This window comes from Leptonychotes weddellii, chromosome 1 (genome assembly GCF_054177405.1).
Source record: "Leptonychotes weddellii isolate Sample4059 chromosome 1, ASM5417740v2, whole genome shotgun sequence".
Lineage (NCBI taxonomy): Eukaryota > Metazoa > Chordata > Mammalia > Carnivora > Phocidae > Leptonychotes > Leptonychotes weddellii.
Genome location: NC_138369.1, coordinates 133,009,456 through 133,024,674, shown reverse-complemented (window position 1 = coordinate 133,024,674; position 15,219 = coordinate 133,009,456). Strand labels below are relative to the sequence as shown.

Genomic DNA, 15,219 nt, shown 5'->3' with positions numbered 1-15,219 from the left:
TTCTCTGGAAAAATTATTTAGCTGAGATACAAAGGAGGGGAGGCATTATTTCAATGAAAGTTAACTGTCAGACAGTGGAAAAATTTCAGGCAGAACAAAGCATATGTAAATGCCCGGCGGTAGCCCAGTGAGTTCCCAAAACTGGAAGGGGTGTTTGACTGGATTAATTAATTCATCCATCCATTCACCCAATGAACAAACATTTACTATGTACCAGATATTGTCCTAGGTACTGGGGATAAAGAATAAAGCAGAGAAAAAGCTCTTTCCTCAAAGTGTTACTACGCCAGTAGGAAGGGAGAGATAACAAAAACAAGAAAAGTAAAATACAGAATTTTGAAAAGTGATAAAAAGAAAAAGAAAATGGAAAATAGGGACCAGGAATGGGAGGACACTGTAATTTAGACAAGGTGGCCAGGGAAGGTCTCAGAAAGTGACTTTTGAGTAAAGGTCCAAAGGTGAAAGAGTAAACCATACTGATGCCTCGGGGGGGAAGGCATTCCAGAAAGAAAGAACCTAAGGTGGAAGATTCTTGGCATATTATGGAACAGCAAATAGGCTGTGGAGGGAATGAGAAGGAAAGTAGTAGGTGAGGTCAGAGCACTAAGGGGTGGGGACAGATCATGTACGGTCTTATAGCCTACCAAAAAGAGGCTGGCTTTCATTCTAAACAAAACAAGGAACCATTTCAAGGGTGGGAACATAATGGTTATGTTTTCTGATGTTCATGTTAAATAGATCATTAGCTCCTGATTTAAGCATAGACTGAAAGGGAGAAGGTGGGAAGCAGAGAGATCAATTAGGAGACTATTTCAATAATCCAGGTAAGAGTTGAAAGTGTTTCAAACAGGGTGGAGGCAGAGACATACCAACAGAAAAAGATAAACAGGAGAGCAAATGAATGTGTTTACATATTTGTTGAGGTACCAAGGCACAGTCTGATGAAATTTGGGGTACAGAGCAAAGCAACTGAGGAAGATTCCATGCCAGACATACAGAGACTACAAATGCCTATCTAGGAGAGGACTGAAACACATGAATTTACTCCTATTCCCAGCTCTAGCGTTTCCGTACTCGCAGGAACAGCTCTACACAAAAAGAGAAGATGTCCCACTCCACAGATGATGAGTCAGGTTTTTAACTCAGGATTGAAGAATCAGACTTAAAAAAATACTGTGAACTAAAATTTTTTAAGTGTATTTACGGGTGTGTGAGAGAATTTATAATTTATCAAGCACTTCCTAGATGCCAGACAAAACCATCCTTCATTCCTAGAATAAGTATTACATCCCACTGTCTAGATGAAGATAGTATATTCAGAGAGGTTTTGTGATTCAAGTAATATCAGCCATATCAAGTGTCTCTATTATGTATCAGAGGTAGGTCTGACTCTAAAAATGATGTTTTTCCCTTTTACTATATATTATACCTACTACTTAACAAAAGTTAATTTTCCACATTAGTGCTTAGTGTAAACTAAGCCATAAGAAAATCTTATCCCGGGGCGCCTGGGTGGCTCAGATGGTTAAGCGTCTGCCTTCGGCTTAGGTCATGATCCCAGGGTCCTGGGATCGAGCCCCGCATCAGGCTCCCTGCTCCGTGGGAAGCCTGCTTCTCCCTCCTCCACTCCCCCTGCTTGTGTTCCCTCTCTTGTTGTGTCTCTCTCTGTCATATAAAAAAAAAAAAACTACAAAAAAAAAAAAAAAAGAAAATCTTTTCCCAGTTAAAAAGAAAAATCTACAAAATTAGGTATTTTTTATTATTTATATTATCTTTTATTATACTTATTAGAAAAGATAATCATTTAAATTGAAGGCACAACTGGGGCACCTGGGTGGCTCATTCAGTTAAGCATCTGCCTTCGGCTCTGGTCATGATCCCAGGGTCCTGGGTTCAAGCCCTGCATCGGGCTCCCTGCTTAGCGGGGAGCCTGTTTCTCCCTCTGCCTCTGCCTGTCTCTCCCCCTGCTTGTGCTCTCTCTCTCTCTCTGTCAAATAAATAAATAAAACCTTTTAAAAAATAAATAAATTGAAGGCACAACTATATTTCTTCTCTCACCATCACCACCAATTATTTAAGATGAAACCATTAGCTTAATATTAATAATCCTTCTAATGGATATGTAAAGCATATTCAACTACATTGCAACCCCTAATTTATATAACTCAAAAAAATGTTAACTTCTAGAAAATGCAATCAAACACAAAATATTAGGAGTAGTGATGTAAAAATACTGACTTACCTTTACTTGTAGATTGGGATGAAATTCCCTCACAAGCTTCATTGAAGAGTCATATATAGAATTTCCAATTTTTACTGACTCTAACAGTGGTACAGGACGAAAGTTGGTGTGGTAGAGTTCAGCATTCAACCAGGAAGCTACAATCTCCAAATTAGGAAGAGTAGCACTCATGCCAACAATCTGCACGGCATTAGATAGAGAACTGGCTAAATTTGCCTGGCTGTGGAAAACAAATGAAAATGATGTTCAGAGATACATAGTATTAGTTACAAATAGTGCTGCTAACAGTATTTTTGGTCATGTCCTTGGGTCCATACACCCATACATTTTTAAGGTATACACCTAGAAGTAAAATCACTGGGTTATAGATCATCTTCAATTTTATTGATGTCAAACTGTTTTCCAAAGAGACTGTACTAAAGTATCTCCATGATCCATGTGTGTTTTATTGTTCTACATCTTGTCACCACTTAGTATTGCCAATCTTTTTAACATAGCCATTTTGGAGAGTGTGTGGTAATATCTCTTTGAAGAAGTAGTTTACATTGCCTTGATTACTAATGAGATTAAGTATCATTTCATGTTTATGGACCATTTGGATACCATCTTATAAATGCCTGTTGAAGGTGCTTGCCCATTGATATATTGAGTTTTTTCTTCTTGATTTGCAGAACTGTTTGAATGTTCTGGATAATGACTTTCCTCTTTCATTAATTTTTGCTCTTGTCTTTATTATTTCTCTCCTTCTACTTTCTGTGGCATTATTTTACTATTCTAAGTTCTTGAGATGAATAATACATTAATTTTTCAGTCTCTCTTCTTCAGTAATACATGCATTTTATACTATCAATTCCCCTTTAAACTTAAACTACATTTCCCAAGTTTTGTTAAGAGATATACTTTCAATTCAAACTATCTTCCAATTTCTACTGTGATTACTTTTTTGACCCAAAAATGGGTAAAAGTCTATTTCCCAATTTCCAGGGGACATATGCCTCTCCTATACTTATTTTTTAGTTTAATTCCATTTGTCAGAGAATATATTTTAAATTACTTAAATCCTTTAAAATATATGGCTTTATGGCCCAGCATAGAGCGACGTTTTATTATGCACACTGAAAAGAACATATATTCTGCTTTTATTTGGTAATTCTTCTACATACATCCATTAGGTCAAATTTGCTAATTGCATTAGTCATATCTTCTATATCCCTACTGATTTGGTATATAGATAATTATCTCCATGTTTTCTCATATACTGAAAAAGAGGTGTTAAATCTCCCTAAACTGAAACATAAGAGCTCCCAGATTGAAAGAATCTATTGAGCAACAAGCACAATGAACGAAAATGAAACACCAAGACATATTGGTGTGAAATTTCACAACACTGAGGAAGAAAAGGAGCCCCTAAAAACTCCCAGAGAAAATTAAAAAATTTCATACAAAGGGTAAAGGATAAGCATGGCATTGGATTTCTCAACAGTAACAAGAGAATGAAGTAAGGTCTTAAAAACTCTAAAGGAAAAATATTTAAAACCTTGACTTCTATACCTGGACAATCTATGAAATAACTGTAAGGCATTTTCAGATATGCAAACTTTCAAAAAAAATCATATCAATAGACTGTACACTAAAATAAAGTGGAACATCCTGGAAGATGTCCCCACCAAAATGAGAAAGTAAATCAAGAAAAAAATATGTTATCCAAAAAAGGGGGACTCTGACTCAAGCAAAAAGCAATAGGAATAAATGATAAAGAAAGATCCTAAAATAAGTACTATGCAGCACATATATAGTTTACCCACATAACCAGATTAGAACAATTCAGAAGTCTTTTGGAGAAACTTCAAGAAGATGAATTTGGTAGACTAGCAAATGTGTTAGAACATATTGGATGGAGATTTACATAAGGGGGAAAGAGGCTGGGGATCAATCAGTGAAAAGGACAGAGAAAACCAAGCCATCAAACAAAAAAGATATTTATTAATTTCAGAGAAAACAAAAAGTTATTTAGAAGGTAAAAGTAATCATAATACACTACATGACTCGGTTGGCAAAGGCATTTATATAGTCCTAACAGTGTAACATTAAATACTGATCTGAGCAAAATTATGGCATAACAGTATTTGGAGAATGGGAAGATGATGAGAGGACAAAGAGAGACTGTGGGGTCAGGTGGGAGGAGATTGGGTTGGGTGAGTAAAGATTTTAAAGAAGAGCTAGATCTTCATCTTTCATAGTAAGTAGTCAATACACAATGTGTAAAACTAAAAACACAAGTGGCTACATTTAGAAATAACACTGTAAATAAATTTTTTTAAAGCTGTAAGAGTTGAAAGTAGTTGCCTCTGGAAAGAGGGGATGAAGAAATGTTATTTTTCAAAATTAGCCTTGACTGCTCAAATAGAATGATGTATAACTGACAAATACAAAAACTGGATTTTTAAAATTTTACCATAAAAGTGGTGAACAATCCAAAATTTTAAAATGTTTACAAAATCATCTAAAATCACTCAGTCTTAAGTACTTCTTTTGGAATAAAAATGAACTGCTGTACATGAGTTTGTTCTAAATAGGTATTATTCTCCTTCTTTAATTTGTTTAATTCATACTTACTACACACTTCTGCAAACACTTTCTCAACACTGCTTAGAATCTCAGGAACTCAGTTATTTCAGATACTCACCAAGATGCTGACTTGTGAGTAATATAGCAAATCTTAGTGAGCAAAAGCTCCAGTAGATACCCTCGGTGAGAGTCTCCCAGCATATGCAATTCATCCACAACCACCATTCCTAAAGAGATTATCCAGATACTAGGTTTTACAAAATTTCACAATTTCAAGAAAAATTTTAAAAGACTCAGTATCTTATATAGTAAGTAGCTGTCATTACTACAGTACATTGCAGGTGATACAAATTTCTAACCATAAAACAAAAATCAGATTTCACATAATAGACATTCCTTTCTCAAGACATTTCAGACATCATAAGTGGTCCTACTGTAATGTATTCTGGATCTAAAAATCAATGATTAGCTAACTCAGAGGAAACTGCCTCTCATTACTCAGATACTTCTTTATTGGCAACCTTGTAGAAATACACGTACAATGAGATATCAAATACATGCTAGGACAGTTATTCAGTGTATTGACTTTTCTATGGGGGAAAACAACCAGGGCAACCAACAATACTGACGTTAGAAAGTTGCTTAGAAAAACAAAATCAGGGGCGCCTGGGTGGCTCAGTCGTTAAGCATCTGCCTTCGGCTCAGTCATGATCCTGGGGTCCTGGGATGGAGCCCCTCATCAGGCTCTCTGCTCGGCGGGAAGCCTGCTTCTCCCTCTCTCACTACCCCCTGCTTGTTTTCCCTCTCTCGCTGTGTCTCTCTCTGTCAAATAAATAAAATAAAATCTTTAAAAAAAAAAAAAAGAAAAACAAAATCAGATCAAGAAGAAAGAAATGATTTTAAGGGATGTTTTTGTTTGATGATGATAGGTAATGAGTCACTCTACTACAAAACATAAGTATGTTTTGTCTACCAGAATCCTCTTCTCCACTACTTGGAGAATTAAACCAGTCTGTGCACTTGGAATAATGCTCAAGAATTACTGAAAAGTTAGTACCAACCAATGCCTTCTTTAAACACAGTCATAAGATCATGGTTTTCACAGGCACTGGTATCCCCCCGACAAAGCCCCCCCACCTAAATCAAGATCTTTCAGACCCATTTCCTAATGGCACATGATGCTCCTTTTCCTCATCAGTAAGCTATCTCAAAAATCATATGGCATGATAAGTTATTTCAGTTTACTCACTCAGTCATTCAAAAAATATCTGTGCTAGGTATATTGGATATCACATTTAATAAGATTCTATTGCAATCCTTGAGATATTTAAAATCCAATGGGGTTACAAGTGATAAGACAATTCTGATACAAATTGATGAATGTGATTTCTCTAAGCTTTACAGAGCAGAGCCATGTCTTATTAATCTTTGATTTCATTCCCCACTCCTACCCTACCCAACTTTACCATTTAAGTTCACCAGGATCTCAGTGAGTAGCTAACTGATATGAGTTGCCGCTTCTGCTGATGCTACAACCATTCTCTCCCTGCTGCTACCTCTACATAGACTTTCCTAAGTGGTTACAAAAAAAAAAAAAGTATTAAGGTAGAAAACCTTCCCGGAGTTCCAAACTCATATACAGTGTCAGCTTCTATAGCTCCATACCATTTCCCTGCTAAATGGTAACCTCTAAGTAAAGGCCAAATCTAGATATCCTAGCACCAGAATATGATAATGAATACATACTAACTGCGGATATGGCAGAAACAGCCCCAACATGCTTCCTTCTATTCCCAGTAAAGTTTAGACAGAAAATAAGCAATGAGAAATGACTTGAGGGCTCAAGGATATCCTCTGTGTTTTGTAAAGTGCAAACATACAGGGAAATAGTCAATAACAGCAAGCAAAAAAACCTTTTTTTTTTTTAAACACAGAGTTCCTAACATTACAGATGCCAATTCTCAACTCCATAAGCAGATGACAGATAATAAGAAAAAAATGGGACATATAGAAATCACAACAGCTCCACTCCATTCCATCAAAAATTAGCAACAGAAAATATTTGCTTATTTCCTACTTTTCTTACCTAATAGATCCATCTTATTTTCCTCTATGAGGCGATTGATCAGACCATTGGCTCTCTCGATTGTGCAGACAGCAATATCCAAGGAAGAGAAATGCCCTGTTGGAGAGGCACTGCCCATATAACCGTCCACATTTATTCCTACTTCCTGAAACAGACTCTGAATTGAGTGAAAAGGAACAATACAAGTAAAAATACTTGAAATTCATGAATTGTAGATTGGTTCTATCCCAGAATACAGACATAAGTATCCAAAGATATTTTTTAGATTACTGTTGGTTGTTCCTGGCCAGGACACACTGTTTTTTTGGGTTTTTTTTAGTATCACATGCTAAAAATATGAAGTTTAGAACTGACAAAACTCAGAACAGAGATTTTCTGTTAAGACAGAGTCCAATAGAAGTATGCCATTTTAACGATTACATTAATACAGCACTTCCAAGAGTTATTTATAGAAATTAAAATTGAAAGAAAACTACCTTAAGCACTAAAATTTTAATCTAATGAACATGCAAGAAACTAGCTCTTTTTTAAAACACAAATGTAACATTTTAAGAAACAAATTTATACTTCATGAAAAAATTATTCTCATTATCCCACAATTTTTTATACAATAGAAGTTTTCAAAAGTCCAATGCAGTGGGACCTTGATGTTAAATTTTTTTTTTTTTTTTTTTGTAGTTTAACTTTAACTAACATACCTTCTCAATAAAAAGGATCCTTTCATCATTTTGTTACTTTGGTCTAAGTTGAGAGGATGTTACCATGTAGGACCAGCTTTGTTGACTATTTGGCCTCTGAAATAACTGTTAAAAAGATTTATAGAACCATAGAACTTTAGAGCTGTTCATTCAATAAAATGTTTCTGAGTGTTACTGAGTTAACCCATAGTATTAGGGTTAAAATCCTCATTTTACCAATGAAAATACTGAGGTCCAGGAGATTATGTGCCTGGCCTGAAGATATAGTTAATGGCAAAACTGGGACTAGAACCCAGATTTTTTGACTACCAGTATAATAGTCTTGCCATTGCAACATATTTTTTCACTGCAGAGATCACAACAGTAAATGTATTCTATTTAATGAAATACTGTTATTTGTAAAAATGCCTTAAAAACCAGTGAGTAGCATACAAATGAAAAATGTTATTATTCATTTTTGCAGAACAGACCACAGGCCTGAAGCTTTACCTACGCACCAATGGATCTTGTTCTTCTTCCCCTAACTACTCCCAAATGGCCCTCAGTTATGATAGGATATGTTTCTTTAAACACTCTCCTTTCCGTGCTTCACTTTAATTCTACTACTCAGTTAAAATGCTGTTTTTTAATTTATATGTTTAAATACTAATTGAAATATTCTGGTCACTTCCTAAGGAAAAGTTCACAAATTTTAACACAATTTTCAATTACTGTTTTGATTTAATGACCCTTTCTCCTTTATGCAATAATAAAAAAGTTTCTCTTCATAAATGGTCAACTTTTAAAGCTACTTTGGGATGCAATAAAAGAAACCTTTATTAACACAGCTGCCAATAATAGATCTTATTACAATAATGTTCTTAGTACAAGAACATTACCTGAAGATAGTATTTCTTCTCTTTAGCCACAGAGACAAAGGGCAAAATAAACAAAGCTTTCTTCCGCATTTCCAAAACTCGCTTCAACATAAGTAATTCAGCAACAAGAGTCTTCCCAGCACTTGTAGGAGCTAAAACATATTATTCCACAAGGTTATTACAAAGAGAAGTAATATTTGATATACTGCATTAATTAATGTTTTAAGCCATATCCAGTAACTACAGAGCCTTAGACTAGCCTATCATTAAGGCCCCTACTAGCATCTGAAAACTTTATTCGCTTACATGACCCTGACTTCAAACCAGCACTCTAGATAGCCTCACACTTAAAACAGAAAATTATTAAACAAATCCTTTTATGAACAATAAATGATGAATACTTAGTCCCTAGCTTGTATCTACCGATCCTTTCCTTTAAGTGCTGAATGATTAAAAGCCCTGCTTTGAGGAAGGAGATAAACAAGTTTAATATATTGTGGTAGGAACCATGATAGAAGTTGAGAGAGAAGAGCTATAATGAAGTTTATGGAAAGGAAACACAACTTATGAGATGAGAAGGGAAGAGGAAAGGAATGCCAAGCAAAAGAAACAGCATGTGCAGAAGCCTGGAGGAAAGCCTGGTAAGTTCAGAGGGCAGCAATTTAGTAAGCCTGAAATAAAACCAGGAGGAGTAAGAGAAGAGATATGAACATATCACATGAAAAAGAATTTTATAATCCCACCACATAAGGAATTTAGAATTTATCCTGAAAGCAATGTAGAGTGACTAGTGAGTTTTACGAAAAGGAGTGGCAAGATCATATTTGTACTCTATAAAGGCCGCTTTGCAAGCAGAGGCAGAATAAAACCAGAGAGAAAATATAAACTAGTTATAAGGCTATTGCATAATCTAGAAGATGAGCATAATCTACAAGAAAGAGGATAATAAACTAGGTAGTGTACCTAAAAACAGAGAGTAGTCAAAATCAAGATATTTGGGTGGCTCAGTCGGTGGGGCATTTGACTCTTGATTTCCACTCAGGTCATGATCTCAGGGTGGTGAGACTGAGCCCCCATCAGGCTCCACACTCAGGGAGGAGTCTGCTTCTCTCCCCTTCTCCCCCTTCTTCTGCCCCTCCCCCACGCACTCACGCTCTCGTGTGTACTCTCTCTCTCTTAATAAATCTTTAAAAAAAAAAAGATACTTGATAATATACACTGGACTTGGTGATTAATTGATGTAAGCTGGCAACCAGAAATATGAATGATACTCAAGTTTTGGTTTAAGCAGTTGAAATGGTCAGGCCATTCTACCACTGCCACCAGTTAGTATTTATTATGTACATTCTATATGCCAACAACTGTTCTAAGCCTTCGGTCATGCTTTCTATTAATATGCTCTATATTAATTACCACAGGCATTAACTGTAACAGTTTTCAAACCCAACCAATCTGACTCCACAGCCTGAACTTATTGTACCTAATGATAACTATCGGCTGAAGCATTAATTAAAAATCTGGATGACTCACAACTTCAGAAAAAACTGATACAAAGAAAGTGCATCTTATCAAATGGTAAGTTCTAAAGTCAGTGAGTAAAAAGGTTAAAAAGTAAGAATGTCAGAGTTGCCCCTGAAAGCCTATATAAGTCTTCTATATGGTAAATTACATATGTTTTTGTGTATACAACCTTGTACAAGCAGGTCAATGTATATAACATTATACATTATGTTCATATTATGTATTCATAATAAATACATAATGTATAATGTTCACACACTCTAAAGCAACTGAGATCAACCAGGGGAAGAGCAGATTTACATTTCCCTTGCACTCTCATCCTGGGACATGGTTGTTAAGAGGAAAGACAAGCAGAATAGCTCTCTTTAAATTGTCTGCTTTTTCGCTCCCCACACTCACCAATATAATGGAATTTGCATAATTTAAATACGCATATGATGAGACTCCACTTTTCCTATTTTAAGACTTTCTCTAGTTATAAAGCAGTTTCATTCACTTTTTAAACTACCTCATAACTACTACCTTTTAAATTACTTCATAACTACCTCAAGGGTATCCTTTATATTCATGTCATAAAGTAGTACAGAAATTAATGTGCACAAATTTGAATACCTGAATAGACTAAATTCTTTCCTTCCAGGACTTGTCCAAGCAAAAGGCACTCTGCCTGCCATTCAAACATCTTTTTTACACCAAAACTGTGGTATTTTTCCAGAACCGCTACAGGAAGTCCCCAGTTTGCCAACAGCAACTTGTCTATTTGATCGTCAGGAATTGTCTGCTTGCATTCCCCTTTCAGGAAAGAAAAAAGTAATTAATAGTTGAACCTAATTCTAACATATGACTTCAGCTGTTAGTCTTCTACTGTGTTTTGGAATTCCTACGTGTTGGACTGAGGCTATCTATATAAAGCACATCCTGACATAAAGCACTTCCTTTATAAGGGTCTGTAAGGAGTACTGGGCACCATTAGGCGTGAGCCCCCGACAGGTGATTAGATCTGGCCGACTAGGAAGTTGTTTCTGTAAAGGTCTAAAGACCCACAAACCACTTGAATATTATTACCAGGCTGTCGCCCAATCTGCACGTCCATGTCCTAACAGAAAGTCGCCTGCCACACTAGGCCAGAGTCACAAACTGAAAAGGGGAGTAGAAGTCTAGCGGGCTGTGCAAACCACGCAAGCTCTGTGCTGAAACTACACCTCCCCACACGTGGCTGGGCAGAGCTGCCCACCTCGCCCGCGGCCCCTCAAGCGCCTGGGAGTACCTGCAGCTGCGGCCTGCGGTCGGCCGCGGTCCTTCAAGCAGCGTCCCAGACCCGGCGGCGGACTCAGCACGGGCCCCGAGTGGAGCAGGGGGCTGTCCCTGCCGTCACCGCCGCTTCCCGAGAAGGAGTCCGAGCCTGATGCTGAACGCCGCCGTTTTCCACTCCAGCGAGGAAGATTCATCGCGAACTCTCCTCGGCGATTCAGGGAAAGTCACAGTCCCAGCGTCCTCCCGCTCCGGAGAAACCGGGCCTGGTGACAGGTGCAGCCTCCATCTTCCCGCCTCGGCTTTCAAACTCAGGCCTCCCAGCCCGCCCCCGGAACCATAGAGTTCTCAGTGGTGAGAGTAACCTGAGAACCATAGAGTCGTGGGGAAGGAGCGGCTTCGCTGGTGTCTTAGACCTCCAGCCTTTCGCCTCGTTTGTAGGTTAGGGTCAGAGAAGCCGAGTTGCACCTACATCAAGGGGCGGGGGCGAGGGAACGACTCTGTATGTATAACCTGTATTTATAATCAGCCTGGCCTAAGCACTTTCTTTTTGTCTATTTCCTGTTTGAATAGCAAGATTTGCTAACTTCATGAGTTGCCCGTAATAGGTAGCTCAGGGAAGTAACTCTTTTTAACATATTGATATTAAAAAAAATTACAGATTGTGTGTGCAAGTACATATAGTACAAGTCTGGGAAATAGCTTTTGAGAATCAATTCTGTGAAAACCCTATCTTATTTAAAAAATGTTTTTGAATGGCAATATTCTAAAATTCCACAAGATGGAGACATTACTCCATGAAGGAAACATTTTTCCTCGTTCTTTTTTATGCACGTTCTCTGCATTCATTCACTCAATCATTTATTGAGCACCTTCTGTGTACTAGCCATCTGGGTAAATGGCAGGGAAATGGCATCAAATGGTTTCTGCTCTCAAAGAGAAAGAGCCTAGAGAAGGAGACAGACATTAAACTAATTAATTAATAATTTAAAATTGTACTAATGTTCAGGCAGAAATGAACAGTGCCATCAAAAAAATGGAAGAACTCCTAATTTACATTGTAGTCCTGGAAGAACTTCCTGAGATGCAGTATAGTATAGAGGTCAAGAGTGAAATTCTGGAGCCAACAGTCTAGGTTTGAAGACTTAATAGCTATATGATTTTGGACAACTTGCTTAACCCCTTTGTGCTTCCTTTCTTGTGTGTATATGATAAGGATAATAATAGCAAACTATTTGGTTATTATGAGCACTAAATAAGTCAATATGGGTAGAGTGCTTAGAACAGTGCCCTCCACATAATAACTACTATTCAAAGAAAGTGATATTTAAGCGTTCTAATACTGCTTCCAATTTTTAAGGGAAAATAATAAACCAAAAAAATCTCTCACAAATCTCACACTATTTTTATTACGTGAACTATGATCAAATGAGGAAAATAATTAGGAAGGAAATGCAGGGAATAGTTTATGTCATCCCAGTAAAAATCCAAGAGAATATTTTCAAACTTACAGTTTATTTCAAACATTCAACATCTGTTTCTAATTAAAAAAAAAAACTCAGGGCGCCTGGGTGGCTCAGTTGGTTAAGCGACTGCCTTCGGCTCAGGTCATGATCCTGGAGTCCCTGGATCGAGTCCCGCATCGGGCTCCCTGCTCAGCAAGGAACCTGCTTCTCCCTCTGACCCTCCCCCCTCTCATATGCTCTCTCTCTCGTTCTCTCTGTCTCAAATAAATAAAAAAATTTAAAAAAAAATCTTAAAAAAAAAAAAACCTCAGATAGAGAAAAGAAAGCTACTTTTCAAAAATATTTAACAATTTTGTTATGCTAACAGGTATTGTAATAATTAATGCTAATACACCAGAAGTATTTCCCATCTTTTAATTGTGTCTGAGCTTGTGTTCCTTGGGATTTTATTTGTGGTAATTCTTCAAGGTCTGAGTTAAAATCTTCCAGAGGGGGTGCCTGGCTGGCACAGTTGGTAGAACATGTGACTCTTGATCTCCCAGTAACAAGCTTGAGCCCGGTTGTGTTTACTTAAAAATAAGGGTTTACTTAAAAAATAAATAAAATAAACAAAATCTTCCGGAAGAAAAATATTTGGACATATTTCTTCCAGTTACCTGGGAGACATACCAGGTATGGTATGGGCCACTTTAAACTTAATCTCTGGGTTGATGGGTTTTTTTGTTTTTTTTATTTATTTGACAGAGAGAGACACAGCGAGAGAGGGAACACAAGCAGGGGGAGTGGGAGAGGGAGAAGCAGGCTTCCCGCCGAGCAGGGAGCCCGATGCAGGGCTCAATCCCAGGACCCTGGGATCATGACCTGAGCCGAAGGCAGGCGCTTAACGACTGAGCCACCCAGGCGCCCCTGGGTTGATGTTTTTTAAAGATGGAGAAGTAGTAAAATGATGGATGTTAGACACCAGAGCCAGATTTGGACGAGCCTGCAGCCTTACCATCTCAATCTGCAGATCGGATATTTCTCTGCTTTACTTACTAAAGGCGCTTCCGTTCTTGGGTTTTGGCTTTATATTTTTTAGATCTTACCTCTCACCTGTTGGGAGTCCCAGACTCCTATCCCCCAGAATATATAATCCATTAAAATCCACACTCTAGACCACCAGGGATCAGAAGACATCACTATGGGAAACTTTGGTTCTAGTGCTTCACCTACTCTTTTAGAATGTTTGATTATTTGATTGACATTTCTGTCCTACAGGGAATTCTTCTATTTTTACCAGTTTAGTCATGAATTTTTTTTAAATGTATTTGTTACATAGCATCCAGAATTTTAAGAAAAGTGTGCTGTACTAGAAGTGGTTTCTTGTTCAGCCTAATATTGCTGAAAACAGAAGCAAAGGAAACTCAAATAACAATAGATGTACATTCAAATGTGTCATCTGATGATTTTAATAAGTTTGCACAAATAACAAAGTGATTTTTCCATTGCAGAGGCTGTATAGAAAAATAAAATTTATTCAAACTACATTTGTGAATTGACTAAAACAAAGTCATCTACTCACACTGAAGAAATTCTGTGCTTCTCACATGAACGGAGGTGATTTGTGAGAAAAAAAAAAAGGAAAGGAAAGAACCAGAAAATACACAAGATCAGAAATGGGATGCAAGTGGTGCTAATTGGAGCTAATGTGTTCAGAATAAAGGAGATACCAATTAAGAGGATTTTCTGCTTGAAGTTCAGTGGTTCTAAACTGAACAAGTGCAGTGCCTACACTTGAGAATCCCCTGGGGAGCTTTAAAACTACTATCCTACTCCTAGAGATTCTGATATAATTGGTCTGGGATAGACTCTAAGCACTGGAATGCCTTAAAAGCTCCCCAGGTGTTCCTAAAAGGTTGCTGGAATTGAGAACCCCGGGTGTAATCCCGGTGTAATTTGGGGAGCTGCAGACTTGAATTCAGGTGGCTTCCACGAGAAAGTTTTAATAAGAGGCTTAAATCAACAAGAAACTCTGAAAAAGACCTATTTCTCCACAGTGTCCCAAAGAACTAGTAGAAATAGCTTGCTTACAGGTAGGGATAGAAGCAAAATTGAAATAATCTCAAAGGTCCAGGTTAAAACATCAGAAAGCCAACTTAAAGGTGGCGAAACTAAACTGTGAATGCCTAAAAGAGACTAAATCACTAGAATATGTAAGTACACAAGCTATAACTTCCAAATTTATATATAGCTGTTCTCCCACTTCTCACATGGCAATACCATTGATTGCTTGTGCAGTAAATACCAAGCACACACTATGAGGAAGAGAGATAAGCAGTAAAACTGGGAATCCTAAGGGTATGATTTTTGGAGTAGAAAGAGCCTTTGCTTAAATGGGGAAAGGGGTGAGTACTCTGCTGGGGAAAAGTTGTCCAAAGGACCCTAGTGGGACAACCTCCAGATTGGTTTGGGTAGGGATGGGGGCAGGAAGTCAGATCACACAGAAGCAAGCACTCCAGGCATACCATTTGACTCTTGGAGTGTACAGTTT

The 15,219-nt window shown here is 37.5% G+C and overlaps 1 protein-coding gene across 1 annotated transcript in view; it reads right to left on the bottom strand.

Moving 5' to 3' along the window:
• POLQ (DNA polymerase theta) overlaps positions 1-11,556 on the bottom strand; it is a 96,042-nt gene extending 84,486 nt beyond the window's left edge. Inside the window, exons 1-6 of the mRNA XM_081815199.1 lie at positions 11,240-11,556; positions 10,585-10,764; positions 8,473-8,603; positions 6,897-7,053; positions 4,929-5,037; positions 2,243-2,462 (exon numbers count right to left, since the gene is read on the bottom strand). Of these exons, the coding sequence (XP_081671325.1) occupies positions 2,243-2,462; positions 4,929-5,037; positions 6,897-7,053; positions 8,473-8,603; positions 10,585-10,764; positions 11,240-11,420 (978 nt within the window). The 5' untranslated portion in view covers positions 11,421-11,556. The remainder of the gene's footprint in view (positions 1-2,242; positions 2,463-4,928; positions 5,038-6,896; positions 7,054-8,472; positions 8,604-10,584; positions 10,765-11,239) is intronic.
• Positions 11,557-15,219: the final 3,663 nt, after the last annotated feature.